Source organism: Taurulus bubalis, assembly GCF_910589615.1.
Source record: "Taurulus bubalis genome assembly, chromosome: 20".
Taxonomy (NCBI): domain Eukaryota; kingdom Metazoa; phylum Chordata; class Actinopteri; order Perciformes; family Cottidae; genus Taurulus; species Taurulus bubalis.
The window spans coordinates 12,556,370-12,575,502 of NC_136608.1; the positions used below are offsets into that span (position 1 = coordinate 12,556,370).

Genomic DNA, 19,133 nt, shown 5'->3' on the forward strand with positions numbered 1-19,133 from the left:
GTGTCACCATGAGGTTCACATTTGTGGCACTGGGTGGAATATCTACTACTATTTGACAGATTCCAATGAATAACTGCAGACATGCGCGTCCCCCCTAAGGATGTAAAAACCTTTGTGATTCCCTGACATTTATTTCAGTAACATCATCAGCAGCGCGGATGCACAACCCAAATTCGAATGAACTGGAGGACATGCGCTTTTGCCGCAATGCCTGATTTGGTGTTAACCTTTTTTACTCAGCTCACCTTAACCTAAACCATGTGGTAGTTGCCATGTGAATCCAATATCACCATTCTTTTCCGGCTACAAGGAGTAAACATGGGAGCCTTCTGTTGTGGGCCAATAAAATCCAATAGACCCAAAGGTCCATGAAGGACACCCAAACCAACCTAATCAAGAGTTGGGGGTTAAAACAGAAATGGAGGTTTACTGTGGGAGGAGGTGCCAATCTGAAGAGATTAGACAAAAGTGTGTGTGTGTGTGTGTGTGTGTGTGTGTGTGTGAGTGTGTGCGCTGTTTTTGTTTTTTCCCTGGGGGTAGTCAGTAGAAGCTGAATGCGAGTGAATGACAGACAGAGTGTGAAAGAGGGAGAAAGAGATTGTGTGCGGCGCTCTGCTACACTCCACACAGGACCTATCATTACCAGATGTCACAGTGAGGGTGGCTGCCAGCCGAATCACTGCTTATTGCTTTAAACTCCAACTCTCTGCCTCTTTCTCTTCTTCTCCTTCCTTCTTTTCCCTCTCCCTGTTCCCTGCTCTCTTTCTCCCTCCTTTTTTTCTTCTCCTCCTTCCTTTCCCTTCTCCATTTCCAGCTGTTTTTGGAGCACGCAGTGAGAACGGGGGAAGTTCTCCACCAATTGTTTCGGTCCTCAGAGGAGCTCGGCGGTCGGACCCTCCCTCCGTCTATCTCTCTCCCCTCTCTTTCCTCTGTCTCTCTTCCTCTGTCTCTCCTCCCCTTGTTGTGACAGAGCACACCTGCTTGATCTTGGCTGCACGCGTTCTGAGTCTAATTACCCGATAGGCCCTCGCAGCCACTCCAGTCTCATCCCCCCCACTCGACTGGATTTTTGGGAGTCAAGCTCATCTCGCACAATTTTACTCTCTGTCTTGCTTCTTCTGAGAACAGGTAGGTTAATCCTTTACTCTGAGAGAGCAGGGAAGTATGGGTAATAACGGCTAAAGTTAGGTTCAGAATAAAGAGTTAGGTTACAACGTGGACTCGTCTTTAAAGTGAGAGAGAATAGTCTTGAGAGAATGGTTTGGGTTTTTGCTGGATTGAAACTTGTTGCATGACAAAATCAATAATTCATGATTTAAAAGTCACATTATGTGCTGATAATGTAATTTTGTACAGATAGGAAGACTGCATGTGTTGTTGTTTTTTTTGCAGTTACATTTGTTAAACTGGATTTGGGAATGATTTGATTCACTTTGTCGTACATTCATGTATGTTGTGTATATTCTGGATGTTGCCAGATCTTGTTCCCACAGCTCTCTTGGCTTTGTGATGAGAGACGTTTAATCAGTTCCAGTCCAATCGGCATACAGCTCAGTGGAAAGAGCAGCGGCTAGGGAAGGGGGTGTGGTAGTGCAGTTGATGCTGGTACCTCATTCCTCCGCCAAAAAAACGTATTCCCCTGGCCCATTGTTAATCTTCAAGGTACCCAACCACCAATGAGTGCCATGTGATGTTCGATTCACAACTTAAGCTTTTTTTGACACTTGTTTGTTGATTGTTTGGATGTAACCTATATGGAAGTGCATTCCTTGAATTAGTTTTGTACGTGTTAGTTGTATATATGGCAAGTGAATCCAATTTGTAATGCTTACATAAAGACCAGGGGTTGAGTGAGGGGAAAGCAGGAAATGTAGATTGTGTACTGACGTCAGTGGAAAATGCTTTTGTCTCATTAATGTGTTCCTTTTCCCTCTTTATTTAGCTCTGTTTCATTCTTTCTCTCCTTTCCCTGTGACCTTGGGGCAGCCGACAAACAAACGAGGGGGAGGGGGGGACAAGCTGAAACAACATCAACATTTCTTCTTTTCACACTTCAGCAGTTCATTTGAGAATGTAACCAGACCGTTTTAACCCCAATCTCTTATCTGTCTGCTCTGCGGCCCTGTTTCTTCTCATTGTGAACCTTCTCTGCCCACCGTGGCGTCTGCTGCTGTGTTTTCACAGGAGCAGGACAGGACCCAAATTGCTAGGGGCAACTTAAAGTGAGCGGCTTTGAAGAGGAGATGAAAAAAAAAAAAGCTGTACCTGGCAACGCGCAGTGCCATTAATCCCGTAATGGTACAGCTTCCTCTATCAAAGAGAGGTCTGAAGGCTTCCCGGCAAGCCACCACACAAGTCTCAGCTAACTCATTACATCCTTTATGCCAGCAGGGGAAAAAACCTAATAAGGCTCAGCTGCACTGAATTGAGTTGACCGGAGTGAAAATGAACAAGGAATAAAAATGAGACAAACAAGATAGACTGAAAAGTGGGACTTAGAATAGAATAGAGGCTAAAAGAGGCATAAACACAGTACTAAAATACACTCTGAACAACGAAAGTTCCTCAGCAGTTCATACTTTTGTTGTGAGCTGAACAGATGTTTATCATTTAAACCAGAAGTGAGTCAATGGAAGGTTAGGAGGAGACAAGGCCCAGATGCACCCAGGGGCTGCTTTTTTCCATCTGGACTTCAGCTTTCTGGGTCAAAAACAGTAAATGAACAATGGAATTGAATCAGACATGAAACCCCCCATCTCCCACTTTGCTCTTTGGAATACCAGAAAGTTCCAAATGTCAGGCTTTTCTAGCCAAAGTTTTAAGGGTCAGACAGCGAAAGAAAATACCATAAGCTATGGGAGAGAAGCTGGGGAAGGAAGGAAAAGAGCACAAAATATGCTCTTTCTGGAAAGAGAAGAAAGGGAGAGACGGTTGGGCAGTTTGTCCACGTCTGTGCAGTGCAGACTGTTGATAATGGGACTGAGGTTGATGGCAGGCTGTCAGCTCTTCTCATGGAACGGCTGAAATGTGGTTAAACCGCTCGCCGGCTTTCTCATGCCACGGCTCCACAACGCAGGCATGCTTTAGAGACCCCAAAATGATCTTTCAATAATAGTTACGGCTCTGACACGTTTTCACTTTTTCTGCACAAAGAAATGATATTGATCGTCGTGGTCAAAGGAGTGTCTTGGGAATTCTCGAAGCCCAAAAAAACGTTCCATGTAAAGATAAAGGGGAGCATGGACGGCTATTTCGCAGACCAGTCTGATTTGGCATAACCCTTATTACAAGAACGTTTTGGCTCTGAAATTGTTTGTTGGCCGAGTCTTTGCATATTTTCAGATACACATGTTCTTACTCAAAAAAATCCCCCAATATATCAGAGATTTGTTGAAAATAACGACCGCTGCCAAAGGGAGAGCTAAAAGAAAAAAATCACTCATGTTTTTACATTTCGGCATTATCGATTATGCGTATGTGTGTGACTGTATGGGGGGAAAATTCACCATCATTTCGTGATGGGCTAAAATGGCCACACGTGTTTTAAAACTCCTGTGGCCGTGTAAATACCTTCCAGTGATTCATTGCTGACAGACGCTCTGCAGAGGCAGACGCGGGCCTGTGGAGAGTTAGACGGGATGGGGGAGGGGGGGGCTAATGGACAGGGGTGGAGCACGGGATGGTGTCTGCTATATGGTTTTCTTCTTTGCAACATGGCTTGATTTGCTAAAAACCCACAACACCATGTTGCTGAACACGTAAAGATTTTTTTCATAAGAAAATTGTTCTGTGGTATCTTTGATTTTCTATGCGTCAGAGTTCCAATGAAAAGCCGTGACAAAAAGGAGAAAGTGACAAAGCAAAGGAGGGGAAATTGCTTTACTCCCTCATGCGAGCTCTGCTTCCTGTCTGGGAATCATTAGTAAGGCTGGGGCCAGACTTGGGGGAGATTGGAGGGAGGGATGAGACAAAAGAGGGACACAGGAGAATTGACAAGGATGCCGCAGCCACAGGAAATGTCAACCTCCATCCGCATTTTTCTCAGTCGCATGTGGGATGATGAATCTCAGGCTTCAGAGACACGAGAAGAACATAGAGATGGTTCGTGGATCATTTGACACATGTCCTTTCCTGGGATGTGGTAGATTGTAAATCTTTTAAAAATACAGGCTAAACGTACTCACTTACTAATGGATGCAATGATGGAAGTCCAGAGTGAAAATACTTACATAACAGATACAGATTATAACTTTCATACACTTGCTCTGCTAGTACATGAACATCCTTATCCAAATCCGGTTTCGCAGAAGTCACCATACATGCTTTTTCAGAATTAGGTGAAAAAAAAGAAGAAAAAAAAGCATTCTATTGCATGGGTTTTTAAAAGTCCTTTAATAAGAAACAAACGTGTACCAATTCATGCCACATTTGCACTGATTAGTGTCAGTCCAATTCTTGTGAATAAAGTTCCATTGTTTCATCTTGCATGCTGGCAGACAGCCATATCATAATGTGATGCTGGCCAGTGAACTGCTGGCCCATATCATTTCATAATGATAAAGTATTAAAAGAACTTGGGAGAGAAGAGTATATAATGGTGCAATTGGTATATTTAAACATATCAAGACCAACGTTTTAAAAGAAATGCCATAGTAAGCTATAAAACAAGTTGAGATGCAAACTAAATGTGTTGCGTTATCTAAGCTGCAGGGCACCAGATGACACGTTTTCTAACTTCAAGGTTCGACCTCCAGCTTTGTTTGATCACTTGGATCCCTCAGTAAAAGTGAAAATGATAAGGGAATACCTTTCATCCCATAACAGAAATCTTCTTTGAGGGGATTAGAAATGCAGAGATGCACAGTTTGCATGGGGAAGTCGTGTTTCAGCACGCTCTGTTGGCAGCCCTGGGGTTTAGCGTGCATACACACACACACACACACACACATGCACGCGTGTGTTTGAGGAGCCTGTGTCGTGTGTTCAGTAGATTATATAGGTGTGTCTGCATACGTGTGTTTATATAGAAGTGGGGGGGCATCATTCTGTGAGCAGGCCATCCAGCCGGGCCGGTGGACACATCTGAGCACACTGGTAATGAAAGAAGCAACGCCTGGGGCACAGCAGGTTGTCTCATGCAGAAAGCAGGAAAAAGCCCTGAATTTCAACTTTTAAGCGATTCCTCGTTCAGCGTTTTGAATTTAGAGTGACCTTCAAGTTCACAGACAGGACTGTGTACTCATTAATTCCCCATTCTAATGTTACCACATAGCTCTGTAATATACAGCCCTCTATCTCCAAGTCCTAAACCCCCTAACACAATATTAATACAATTTACCGCAGATTATTATTACAACCGCAGCTGTGGTTGCAAATCGTTAGTTAATGTCCTTGAGAATCTCTTCTTCCTGGATTTGTTCCAAAATCGTGTTTTAGTCTCACCAACTCCTGAGCCTGATTACAACTCACGAAGTAGCTATAACTCTCGTCTTTGCAGTAATGCCCACAGAGCTCAGTTTGAGATCACTCCCCTCTGCTTCTCGCCTGTCTGGCTCACATTAAAAGCTGCTGAAGCTTTTATGGACGAAAACGTGATGGATCGATGGCAGAACACATGGAGGGCCATCTGAAATCCTGCACCGATGCACATGTGCATGTATTTGGGTTTATGTGCTTGTGGCTATGGGTCAAAGCAGGGAGATAGGGTTCAGCAATCAGCGTTGAAAAACCTCTGTTATGTCGTGTACATCGCTGCTCCCTTAAGCAGAGCTGCTACACTGGCTTTGAGGATAATTCTGAATGTTCCAGCCTGCAAGATGTGTTAGATCTGAGGAGTTCACAACAATAGTGCCTCCTGTGAAAAGTCACTTTCAAATACTTTCCAGTATCGGCAATTAGTGCATCACACTACGAGACAAACCGATCTGGCATCCAAGCAGGATGAAACAAACCATCAAAGGCATCAACGAGGTCGTTTGAACCCAGAAGTGCTTTGTATCTCGAAATCAAAATCTACTGCCGCTGCCAAGTCTGCAGACAGGGTTTTCGTTGGTTTGAGCTTTCTGCTGCGCTTAGATAAGAGAGCCTGACACAGCCAAGATTACTCAGTCTGTCGAAGACTGGAACAACGTGTACTCTGGATCAACTTGATGTTCAGACCGAAGCTCTTTGTGTCAACGCCTCCCACTGCAGAGCCGACTGCATGTTTCCAAGTGAGACAAAATGGCAAACGTTTTGCATGGAAAACTGCATCTACACAACAAACAGGCTGTAAATGCTGACTTATACCCTTTTTTGAATGTTTTTTTTTTTTTTTTTTCCACTTCATTGCCACAGAACAAGAGTAAAAGAAATGAAAAAGAAACAGTCAAAAGCCGAGCTATCCCATCCAACACAATTCTCCTCTGAATGGAATTGATTTTAAGATTGGACAAACTGTCTGTAAGCACGGTGTGCACTGGACTGGAGCTGTACAGTGTGTCAAAGTGGTGGCTGTTTCTTGGACATGGGTTATAATTACTGCTTGTGTTAAGAGTCCCTCTGAGCCCTCATCCGGTGGCCTGGCATAACCCTAACCTGGATTTGCACTACTGCAGCAGCCAATCTTTTTCTTTTTCTTTCTTTCTTAGTAACTTTTGAAAGAATTAACCCTTTGAATGAATTTTTAATTGTACATTATGTACAAACAAAAAGTGCACATACAGCAAAACGGGTGCACTTGCTTGAATACACTGATATACACAAACTATTGCACTTAAAAACATGCAAATATACACTTAAATGACAGAAAGTAAGCAAAGATACAGCGCATAAGCATCATGCACATGGACACAGACCATACAAACCAGCCTCGAGTCACTTTCCAACTGGTTTTGGGTCAGTTTCATCATCCTGGTCATGATGTTGAGGTTAAGGTCCGGTGCAGACCAGCTACTCCCAAATCATTTGTTTGGCCGCTGTGGCTCAAATCTGCCCTTCAATTATTGTGGCCCCAAGACGGAAGGAGCAAGTTTTGGCTACACACATGACAACCAGATTGCTGGGTTTTTGAGACTGTGTGTGTGTGTTGCTGTTTCAAAAGGTCAGGCAGTTTTATGTATCTCCCCACTGTTTGAGTTGAGAGAGTGTGCGGATGTGTCAACTGGTTTCTGGCTGCGTTTAGAAATAGAAGACGGCAAAAGGAAGCAGGATTCTCCCAGTGACTCCACTGGTACAGTAGATGGATGATATTTAAAGGGCTTCATGTGATTAATTACTTTTGAATAGATGATGTAGCACGGTGGCAGCCATACGATTTCCCATCATGCATCCCCTGTAAAAGCTGATGGAGATGTTCGATTTGCAAGTGACAAAGAAACTAAACTTGACTGCTGCATGAGCAAATTACGCAGGCACACCAGATCATCGGACCAATAGCAAACCAGAGGATTTCTCCAGCAGGGAGTAGGTGGAAAGTAGCTCAACTAATTGGGGGGAGGGGGATATTCAATAAAAAAATATATCCACATCGTTTCATAAAGACTACATGATAATTTAGTGTTAGAAAGTGAAAAAAGCTAATGCCGAAGATAAATAAATAAATGAGTCAATAATGGATATTTGCTTGAAAAAGATAGATGATTGATGAATGATGACAACAAATTTTACACAAAAATGATGTGATGAACGGTTAAATATTGTGTTCATCCAGCTTCATAATGAAAACCAAAATATCGACACTTGTACAATTTCAATTGTCTAAAAACAGTATTATAACAGTGTTGAATTCCAGTTTTTAAATGTGGGGGTACATTAGACAGAAACTCTTAAAAGTACTGATAAAGAAGATGTTGCAGTGTCACTACTGTTTCCTTCAGGTATTCGTTGTCTCTATTCTTCAGTAATATAATCATCTGTTCCCACGAAGGCTTCTTGGCTCTGACAAAGTACTATTGTGTCATTTTCTCATTTTGGTTTGTGCTAACTCCTGCTCTATCACCTTTCACCTTCGGTCTAAAACCGACCACTTTCACATCTTTTTTCACCAACACTCCATAAATTGTTGCACCCGAGTGTTTAACCTTCTGCTCCTCCCCCTGTCACCTTTTGCCCTTTGCTCCTCTGGACTTCAATCAATGTCTCTTGTTTTGTCTTTTATTCACTGTGGCCTCCTCTCGTCCCAGTGGAAATCAAAACTCTCCCTTCACAGGGAATGAGAAACAAACCGAGTATGGCAGTTTCAAAACTAATCATAGGCAGACTATTTTGAAAGTGTATCCACCCAAACCTTTGAACTGTGTCTTCTCGTCCTCCAGGCTCCCTGCTAGCAGCACCATGAGGTCAGCCTGTCTCTCTTTGCTCCTGGTCACTGCCTGTTGGGCTCTGCCCTTCCGCCAGTCTGGCTTCCTAGACTTCATGATGGAGGATGAGGCGGGATCGGGTGGAGAGGTTCCAGATCTAGCCTCCTCCCCTCCCGTACCTGTAGGACCCATGTGCCCCTTCAGATGCCAGTGCCACCTGCGAGTGATCCAGTGCTCTGACCTCGGTAGGCAAAAGAACCTTAATGTTTCATAATGGTTGTGTAGCATCCCACACATCAGTATCTTGATCATTTGTCAGGGCTCCAGACTAACTCTTCCACTAGTAGTACCAGCACATGACATGGGAGCACACTTTATTTTAGCATGGCGTGGTATAAATCAACGGTCTCTCTCTGGTTGCGCTTTCCTTATCTGTGGAGTGAGATAACTTCTTGTTGTCTCTCTCTCCCCCTCAAGCATCCTCCTCCTTTATTTCCTCTTTTTGCTTTTATAAAACAATCAGTGAGCGGTCAATTTATCGTGGACAGCTAAGTGGATCGTTTCGTATAGTTTTCCACCACTACATGATGCACATCGTACAGTCACATGACCCTTTTATTGGTCTCAAAACCCGTGCACATGAAAACCAGGCGCCTGCACGTAAAAAGGCAAAGTGTCTGAGCAGAAAGTCGTCCTCGCGAGGGGACATTTCTGCTCTGCATGCACAAATGTGGTTCCGCCCACTTCTCACCAAGTTGACTTTTGAGAATCTGGAGGCAGGGATGAAATAGACAGTGGCTGATGTGTCCACTCCAGCAGGGGCACCATAATATTAATGATCATCACGCAGTCACACTGATTCATTTTAACTTGCTCAGTCACATAAGACGATGGCATTTGCCACCATTTTGGTCGCAGTCTGGAGCCCTGTTTGTACTGATGCTGCATGTCGCCCACAATCCCTAAAATGAATCTGTGTGACTTGATTTTAATTGTAGTTAAGTCTAAATTCAACAAGCTTCTTGTTCATGTCCATTCCTCCGTTTGGATCTGGATTTCTAACAAAAGACTTAACTGGATGAGATGAGGTCAGATGGGTGTCTGCAGTAATTTCAATGTACTTTCATTGTGTTAAGTGACATTATTGGGGTTTTTTAAGAGCAAAAAAAGTCCCTGATTTCCCAAACAGTCCACACAAACCCACATATTCATTTCAGGGTCATGTGACGTTATGCATTATTGCAAATCCTCCAGAGAACATGACACCCATGTTGACACCCTAAATGCTCACAGATGCTGTGAGGCTTATTTCCCTTCCTGTAACCAATACATTATTGAACATAGGTGGAGATTAAAAAAGGTCAGATTTGGCATCCTGAACAAACCAACATGTTTGTTGTTCAATGTAAAGCTTGCTCGTCAAGGTTTAAAGACTACAATTACTTTGCCAACAATTTAATTGATTTTAATCGAGGTTGTTTGGATCCCATCCACTCTGTTAGTCTAATCTGATATACAACAGCTTGAGTCATAGGGACTTTGTCATAGTAAAGTCCCTGAGTTCATTTATTATTGTATATCAAATAAAAGTGCTTCGCTTTGCAGTTGGGTTTGATCGTTTTTTTTGGCTCTGATTTTATTTGGAAAGGATGGGGAACGAGCTTCAAGGAAGAGGGAGAAGAGGGAGTGACACAGATGGACAGGATGAAATAAAAATGGAGAACAGACATAACCAGCGCAGAGCCACTTTGGTTTAGTGAGCTTAAGAGGGCCAAGGGTGAGACGGTGAAATTAAATGGCGTTTACATATAGTATAAGTATCAGTAGAGTATGCATCAGCTCCACAGTCAGAGTGACAGACAGTTGGAGAGAGTGATGTTCGGGAAAACCCCGGTTCCATTACATCAGCCGTACAGCCGGGGCCCCAGTCAGCTCCATCGGGCGATTCTCCACTCCTGCATTAGCACTGCTGGCCCCGTGCCTCCATCTGTTCCCCAGACCTGCTGGCCTGCACACAAACACACACACACACACACACACACACACACACACACACACACACACACACACACACACACACACACACACACACACACACACACACACACACACACAGGATTAAAACGTATATGTTTATATTTGGGCACACACACACACACACACACACACACACACACACACACACACACACACACACACACACACACAGGCCCAGGCAAGACAGAAGAGTCTGCTCACCGTCCCAGAGAACCCGTTCACTTTGTAGATGTGGATTTTCCTGCCTGAGTTTGCAGCTGGCAGGATGACAGTTCAAACATTCAGGAGAGAAAAATTAAGCCCTGGCTTAAAATGATTTGTGATTATATTTGCTTATCCATTGACTGCCACAATTGCCTATTGTTCTTGATTACAGATATTTATCTAATGGCACAACCATCAGCTTCACTGATTAAAGGTGAACCTTTTATAAATAGTGATTGTGTAAGATGTGCAGTTATACATTTAAATTTATTCAAATCCCATGAGTCTTAGATGATGCAGCCAGATCCACATGTCTTACTTGAGGAAATTGCATAAACAGTGTCATTGATGCTTGGAAGTGTTGAGTGCAGTCCAAAGCAAGCATGCGCTTCATCTCCCAATCAAATTTGTTATGAAATAGAGTGGAAATAAAGTGACTATTATAGTGTGGGGCAAGACTTAAACTTTAGTTTTTCTTGATATTAATTTCCTCAACATCTGAATAGTGAGAAGTATTTATTTAGACAGTCAGCTCATATTATTGTCGTCATCGCACTGATGTGCTAATCGTTGTCTTGTATGTGATACAATGATATACAGAACGTCCTCTTCTGTAGTGCCAGTATATAGAACAAAACATCTGGGTGAAAATGAGATTTTAAGGCATATTTTTTTCAAACAAATCTGGATTTTACACTGCAAAAATCTGTAAAAACTGAACCAATTGCCTTTAAACTTATCGGTGATGCTCCACAAACTATTAAAGTTGGAGTATTCACAAAAAAAAAAGTATATAAAACTGAGGTAGTAAAGGCTGAGATTGTCTAACTTTGTGAAAACAACAATAAAAAGAGTGTGTGTGCAAGTATAGAGGTATACAGTGTTGCGCTGTCATGATAGTGGTGACCACAAACAGCTGGATGGTTTGTTGGTCATCCACTGCAGAGGTGGAAAAGCTGACAGAAAAGCGGAGCGAGCTGGAAGTGATGTTTGTGTGAGCTGCAGAGAAGTCGTCACAAGCTTTCAGGACAAAATGTGTCCAGACGTATGCGGACCGGAGATGCGGAATGTAAGCTTCTTTGTTCAACAGTTTATTCTACGCCTCTTCCTCTGAAATGTAAACTACCCATTATGAATCTCAGTGTATTTTTTGGGTTACCACGGATGCACAAGAGCATACACCATGACTCCCGGCTGTCTTCGCTCCACCACTCCACCAAACAGTCTTTCACTGCAGATGCCATTTTCTGTGTCACATTAACCATGACGTGCCGTGATAGAGTCCAAGCAAAAATGATTTAGGGTGAGCTCAGTGTCCAGGTATGCAGTCGCTTACTTACTCCAAAGGAAATTTGTTTTAAGGTCCATTTCCACCATGTGTGCCTCGGAGCACATCAAACACTGATTTGTTCCCTTTGGAATGTCACTATAAAACCCACTCGGCTCTATCGTCGAGACTTTATAGAGCATTCTACTTTGACAAAGCAAACTTTCTTATTTCAGAGTGTCTCTACTGTAACTTTGGTTCTTCTTTCCAGCTCTTCCAGGTTTAACTCATAGCCATAACAGTTATTAAGAGCTTAAAGCCCCTGTAAACGTGTTGTTTTTCTTTTCTCCACAGCGGTAAATATTCAGGACTAAATAAGCAACAATCAACGTTGAAGTGCATGAAAAAAGCATCGTTAGTTACTATGTGATTAGATTTATGGACAGCTAGCGGCACAAACAAACAACTGTCATCAGATTTTGGCATATATTTTCAGGCCCCTTACCAAAAGTCAGACTAAGTGAACCCTAGTGTGGTCCAATTTCAGTGAGAACATAATGACACAATAATTCGACCCAATTGCAAGCAGCGAACCACTGCGAAGCACTGGCACTTGTTGAGCTGGACACAGGTAAACTACAGGTTAACACGAGTGGGAGATTACTGACTTAGGCTTCTGCAGAAGTCCCGTGCGTACTTGTCATCTGGAACGCAGAAAACATCCATCATATGCTTAATAAATAATAAATAAAGTTTAAATTTATAAAAGTCAAAGGGGAAAAAAAATGTCGACTCCCTGTTTGGAAGTGTCCCTGCTCTTTTGTACGCAGTCCTCAGCAATTATGTTTATTTAGTCTGCTTTAATTTGTGCATTGCGAAACCAAACTTGACTAAAAATGCATCAATTTCACTCTAATTCGAACGGACTATGGCTTGTGAAAGCACTCTTAGTAGACCTGATTTACAAGACTATAGGTCCTCAGTAAGTTGTTGTGAGCTCTACAATTGAGTGGCCATCAAGCTCTTGAAACATGGAGATGGAGACAAGTTGAGGTCAGAGTGTGGTTAACCTCTCGTCACAAGAACCAGGGCTGTCACCGCCTCACCTCAAACTTAGTTTCTTATTACCCATCATTCTGATGGATTTATTGCGGTTGCGTGCTTCCAACCCTCCTTCCCTCCATCTGATTAAACCACGTCTCATCAACATTCCCCATCAGGTCTGAAGACAGTTCCTGAGGACATCCCAGACGACACCACCCTGCTGGACCTGCAGAACAACAAGATCACTGAGATCAAGGAGAATGACTTCAAGAACCTCAAAGGACTGCATGTAAGATGCATTTCACATCTGCAGAGCTTCATGTCTGTTTAATATGTATAATGTTTTGTAATAGGTTGTTATGCAACCGTATCACGAACTGCAACCCTCCAATATGAACCTTGGTGACCTCCGGGAGGAAACATCTTGTTTTTAAATGATTCATGAATTATTTGGTTGTTCTTGGTTGTTCGCCCATTTATTTCTTAATAACTACTCGCAGTGGTGTGTGTCATATTATGAAATATGACCACCCTCAGAGCTGTTGTTCATTCTAAAAACATGCACCCTATTTCACCTCCTGTCGCCAAACTCTCCTCAACCTCCTCCATATATCCTCCACTCCCCCAGTCACCAGATGCATGGAAACTATTCACCCGTAGGCCTTGCACCCTCAAACCCTCAAACTCCTTTTCGCTTTCTTGCTTGCAATAAATACCTCTGTCTGAAGGCCAGAGTTGTTTCCACTGTAATGTATCTGGCCTCTGAAGGGAAAGGACCACATACCTCACATTGCCTCATGTCTGTTGTACATGGGAGTGAGACAGCAGGAGTGAGAGTCCTATGAAAATGGAATGATAACTCCTGATTAGACTTGAGCTTGGCCGTCCATCTTGACCGCTCAGGCACCTGGTTAACACAGCTGCTGAGCTAAAAAAATGTCCTGTTTGTGTAGAATCTCATCTGGAAAGAACATATTTGTTTTTGTCCCATGGTGCCATTGTAGCAGGAAATGTTTCTGAGTGGAAGAGAAAACAGCAAAAGCCTAGAAGTTGTGAATTTAACTAGGAAGAGACAGGAAAAACTGCAAAAAAAATGCTTGACTGAATTCCTGATTCATATTTGGATGCAGTGGTTTTACTTCCCCAAAGTGTTACACACACCACTTATCTCATTTGATATTCTTCCTTATAGGCTCTGATCCTGGTTAACAACAAGATCACCATCATCCACGCCAAGGCCCTCAGCCCTCTGACCAAGCTGCAGCGCCTCTACCTGTCCAAGAACATGCTGAAGGACATGCCCGCCAACATGCCCAAGAGCCTGCAGGAGCTGCGCATCCACGAGAACGACATCTCCAAGATCAAAAAGACCTCTTTCCAGGGCCTGTCCCATGTCATCGTCATGGGTATGAAAATGAAATGACTTTCTTTATTTGTTCAAAAATGCAAATATTTACACGGACAGCTAACAGCTTGAAGAGGTTTGTGGTATATTGTTCAACAGTATAGGTCACATCTCCGGAGGTTTGCCCGTGCAGATGGCTCCAGTTCAACAGGCGTGATGAATAATATTTACCCAGAAGGGAAACCGGTGTTTGAATTAGATGTTTCCACGGCCTGTGAAGAGTTCTCTAGTGCTTTAATGAAAACAAGGTCCTTTATAGTAGTTCAGTGTTTATCAAAGTGCAAGAGAAAACAGAAGAGGATTATTTTACTATCCTTCTACAATTGTAAAGGATGCAAACAGTCATTTTACCCAGTACATTTATTCATTGTTCAAATGATTGCTGGTAAACTAATTAAATTAGGTTTGCATGATGGCATTTCGAGATGTACACGTCATTTACATGCATATATATGTATATATATATACTTTGCATATGTTTTCGTTTGTTGTCCTTCACCCTCCATCCACTCCTTTTCCTCCACTTGTCACTTTGACAACTCATCTCTAACTTCCTGTTCCACAAATTAAAAAGGGTCATAGCTCAACTGAAGCTTAAAGTGTGGATTATATCACTGAAGATCCAATGATATGAGAATCATGTGACAAATCAGGGAATCAGGCTTGGAGACAGTCTGTGTTGCAAACACAAGCTATACTCTTACCCAAGACTTTGTTTACTCATGACTCAGCTCTATGTTCCTGTAACGCCCAATGAGAGGAATGAACTTCATAGACCTGATCTGTTACTGCTGTTCTCTCTTTTTTTATTTTTCCTGTCTCAACTCACAATTTTCTGTTTTTTTCTTCACGTTCATTTTCAGAGCTTGGGTCCAACCCTCTGAGGAGTGCAGGAATTGAGGCCAGTGCTTTTGCTGACCTGAAAAGGGTCTCCTACATCCGCATTGCAGACACGAACATCACAGAGATCCCCAAAGGTGAAGAACACTAATATCTTTGCACAAATAATTTGGCTTAATCCAAGTTTTATCTCGCGAGGGTCAGCCAAAAACATCCGTCTTCAACAAAAGAATGCAGGCTTGGAAGTGTCCAGCAAAACAACTGTACTGCATGGTATCTCATTGTGGGAACATGTTATGTTTTAGTAACATTATATAGACCTAATACACTTGGAAACAGTCACCCCTTGATAATTGATCTGTAATATTTAAGCTGAAATGTGATGTTGCAAGTTGCTAACTAATCATAAATGTTTCCCAAGTCATCACTTCATTGTAGTGTCAATCCTTGTCTTGTGGATTGTCAGGTCTGCCAAGCTCTCTCTCTGAGCTCCACCTGGATGGAAACAAGATCTCCAAGGTGTCAGCTGGCAGCCTCAAGGGCCTGAAGAACCTGGCCAAGTAATAAGAATTATGATTCTCTCTTTACAGTAACCCATTTTAACCTCATCATTTCATTATACAACAAATGGCATGTACAATGCCAGTGCATATTGAGTTGTCCTTAATGTCCTAATATTCTCAAAGAATGTTTCTTGGAGACTTACGCTGTGCTAGCTTCTTGTTTTGCTTTTGTTATAACTATTGAAATGTTTATCTGCATATGCTGACACAAGTAGTGAGTAATAAACTCATAACATTGACTGATTGAGGTCAGTTACACAGCTCTATCTCAAGATGGCTAGTAGAGTCAGTCACATAGCCGCTAGCGAAGCTACTAAAGTTAGCTAACATTAGCCACCATAACCTACCGGTTGTGTTTGAAGTGGAAAAAATAATGACGGTATACATTGTATATCTCATGAATACAGCTTGTTTGTAAGAGTAAGAGTTGTTATTTCACTTGATATGTCAGTTAAACAGCTGTATGTGTCCAAAGTTTGCTAACATATGCAACACAAAGCAATTCGTACCAGATCAAGAATGGAAAACTCCGGATTGAATTAAATTTAGCAAAGTGTGAGTATGAATATATTTGTGAGTACGAATATATTTAACTTAACGAAGCTTATCTCTTTTAAGAGGAATATTGCCTTATTTTCTTTTTCAAAAAGGTGCATAGCCTCACCCCTTTGGAAACATGAGATGCATTTCATGTTCTGTTTAGTTTTTTCCTGCTGTCTCATGTTTTCATTCTCTGGTGCGACATGTATTAGCTCTACTCTGGTATTCCCGTTTACGGGCTTTTGTTGTATAACAAAACCTGAGACCTAAGCAGTACTTTTTAGATAATCAAAATAACTGGTTTGCTTATAAAATGTGGGTACACTGTGTTTATAAGATTACTGCTCAGATTGTGCCAAAGATGGCATACCAATCTAGAACAAAGAGGGCTTTGATGTATCAGGAGAGTAGTTAAAGAGGATATGAGAGAAGGATGGTTTTTATTTTCCATTTGCTCATAATTTAGAAATGGACTGGGAAAGTAATGGCCTCAGTCACAGGTGTAGATTCTTTTTGGTATCCTCATTTCCTCAGCTCATTTGTTTTCGGACCATGTTGTTAGCCAACAATAATTTTGGCAGCCGGAGACAAACATTGATGTCACTATCTTTTTCTCTAATCATGCAATTTGTGCTTTTGTGTTCCACATTCTACTGCTCATCTTCTTGCTGATTTTTCCTGCAGGCTGGGTCTGAGTTACAATGAGATCAGCTCTGTGGAAAATGGCACTTTGGCTAACGTCCCCCACCTGCGAGAGCTGCACCTCGACAACAACGCTCTGATCAGTGTTCCGAGTGGCCTGTCCGACCACAAGTACATCCAGGTACACACTGCTTCGATGAACATCATAATTACAGTACTTCTCAGTGTTATCAAGCCAGGTTTGAATCCCCGACATGATCACAGGAACCGGGGGAATTGTTATTGCAATCATTTAGTTCCAGTAAATTAACTCTGAGCATTAGTTGCCGTTTGTTTCTCATTTTCTTATGGCGTGATCACACACACACGCACACAGAGGTACTTTTCTCTGATCCAAACCATACTGGAAATGTTGACTTTGTTGCATTTTTGCATTGGGTTTGCTTTGGTTCACACTGCCCGATTACAAGTCAAGCAAGGCTTCCATAACAAAAAGGCACATGGATTCATTTAGTTTGTTTATTGTGTAGAGTGTTGGTAGCCTGTCATACTATAATGTTGCAGCTTTTGGAAGTATTGGGGGAGTGTAAACAGGCCTGATTCAAGGCCCTTTTACTGTAATTTGGCCTCGTTTCAGTTACTGCTGCATCTGTCCCGTCCCTATAAAACCTTTTGGGGTTATTTACTGTTGTTTTGGGGGGTTTTATATTCACTCCCAATGAACTCTACAATAGCATTATGTTGTCTATCCCAGTGTATGGCAGTTCCCTCCTTTTGTTCTTATTTCTAGGATCCTTCTCATCCCCCTCAGTGCTGCACGATGAGGGCTACTGTGCTCAAAACAAAATGCTCAGCTGCATGATTCTTATGTTTATATATGCTTTTTATTCAGTTTCTTATATGCATCCAAAGCTGTGCAGGTTATTTTGAAAAATTATCATATAGGAAGTCATTTTCCAACTGTTTACAGTTAAACATCCTATATGGGAAAACCATCTACTTGGCTTTCTGTAGCCATTATCATTTAATCGGTGACTTATGATCATCGTCTTTATCTACTTTATTTTGAAAAACATAAAGTACTGCCATGCACGTCCCACTCAGTCACCAATGGTTATCATTATTTAAATCCCCTTCTCCAGGTGGTTTACCTCCATGCCAACAAGATTGCGGCTGTGGGAACAGAGGACTTCTGTCCTCCCGGCCTCAACCACAAGAAGGCCATGTACTCTGGCATCAGCCTGTTCAGCAACCCTGTGCCTTACTGGGAAGTCCAGCCCATCACCTTCCGCTGCGTCTTCGACCGCTCCGCCATCCAGCTCGGCAACTACAGGAAGAAGTAGAGCGTCATGTGCACCTCTGCGAGGAAGTGTGTGTGTTTGTAAATGAGTGTGTGAACGTTTTCCAGCCCCACAACACTGACCCCTCCCTCCCCCCCTTGCAACACTGCCTCTCCACAGACAGTGACCTCATTAATCCACGCACTCATTCCAAAACGTTAATGGACATGGACCTCAAAAACGCGGCATATCATTTTCATTATTTAGCTTCAAGGTTGGTGCAGCAGTAGTAACCATGGCTTACAGCAAACACCAGCATACGGCGGTGATGCTCTCACACAAAGCACATCATTCATAGACGCAGTTATAAGCAAGCAATTAACATGACAAATATGTTCTCACATTCATGCTGTATCATTTGCTTTCAGTGGACAAATTGAAATTCAGAGGTGAACCCTAACCAAAAAGATTTGAATCCTCACTCAGTGGAAAATGTTTTTATCCCACTTTGATCTACTTTCAATCCTTTAGCCATTGTATGAATTATAAGAACGCAGGCCTGTAGAGCAGGCAGCAAGGGGATAACTTGTGTTGTACAATGCCTTCAACAACTGGTATACTAGAATGTACTAGATATTACCTGTGTACTAGGAATAGCATTCAGAGTGTAACATTACCACGCTGCACTCTTTGAAAGAACTCAGAGTTTCTATTTGTATTGTACTCAATTCAAGTAGAGATAAAAAGCAACCGTGACTTCTATCACTTTGTGATTTCTTGTGCTTACTTCAGTGTTCTGGGTTTAGTTCTGTTTTTTGTTTTTTTTTACACTTTTTCTTCATCGCATTTCCTCTCATGTTCCTTTCCAAGTGTATGTTGTTCCATTTAAAGAAAAACAAGGTGAAAATAGCTTATAAAAAAAATGTAGAATAAACAATATGTTTTAAACAGAAGCCATTCCCAAAGATTTATATGCATGCCCTTATTTCTTTTCATTTTAACTTGAAGCTGGTGCTTTCTGGAATCTCTTGT

At 42.2% G+C, this 19,133-nt stretch overlaps 1 protein-coding gene across 2 annotated transcripts; it reads left to right on the top strand.

Annotated features, from left to right (window-relative positions):
• The first annotated feature begins 1,016 nt into the window (after positions 1–1,016).
• dcn (decorin) lies at positions 1,017–18,866 on the top strand. 2 transcript variants are annotated; one of them, XM_079235972.1, is made up of 8 exons: positions 1,017–1,128; positions 8,295–8,524; positions 13,008–13,120; positions 14,024–14,237; positions 15,100–15,213; positions 15,543–15,636; positions 16,864–17,002; positions 17,964–18,866. In XM_079235972.1, exons 2-8 carry the CDS (start codon positions 8,314–8,316, stop codon positions 18,162–18,164), a joined length of 1,086 nt encoding a protein of 361 aa, XP_079092098.1. In that variant the 5' UTR covers positions 1,017–1,128; positions 8,295–8,313; the 3' UTR covers positions 18,165–18,866. The 2 variants fall into 2 exon arrangements, with proteins under 2 accessions (XP_079092098.1, XP_079092099.1); XM_079235973.1 differs by lacking the exon at positions 1,017–1,128 and adding an exon at positions 1,586–1,662.
• The last annotated feature ends 267 nt before the right edge of the window (positions 18,867–19,133 follow it).

Excerpts from the sequence above, each read along its gene's own strand:
- dcn (XM_079235972.1), top strand. The coding sequence starts at position 8,314 with ATGAGGTCAGCCTGTCTCTCTTTGCTCCTGGTCACTGCCTGTTGGGCT. Across the intron at positions 8,525-13,007 it reads GATCCAGTGCTCTGACCTCG|GTCTGAAGACAGTTCCTGAG; the intron begins GTAGGCAAAAGA and ends ATTCCCCATCAG. Across the intron at positions 15,214-15,542 it reads CATCACAGAGATCCCCAAAG|GTCTGCCAAGCTCTCTCTCT; the intron begins GTGAAGAACACT and ends GTGGATTGTCAG.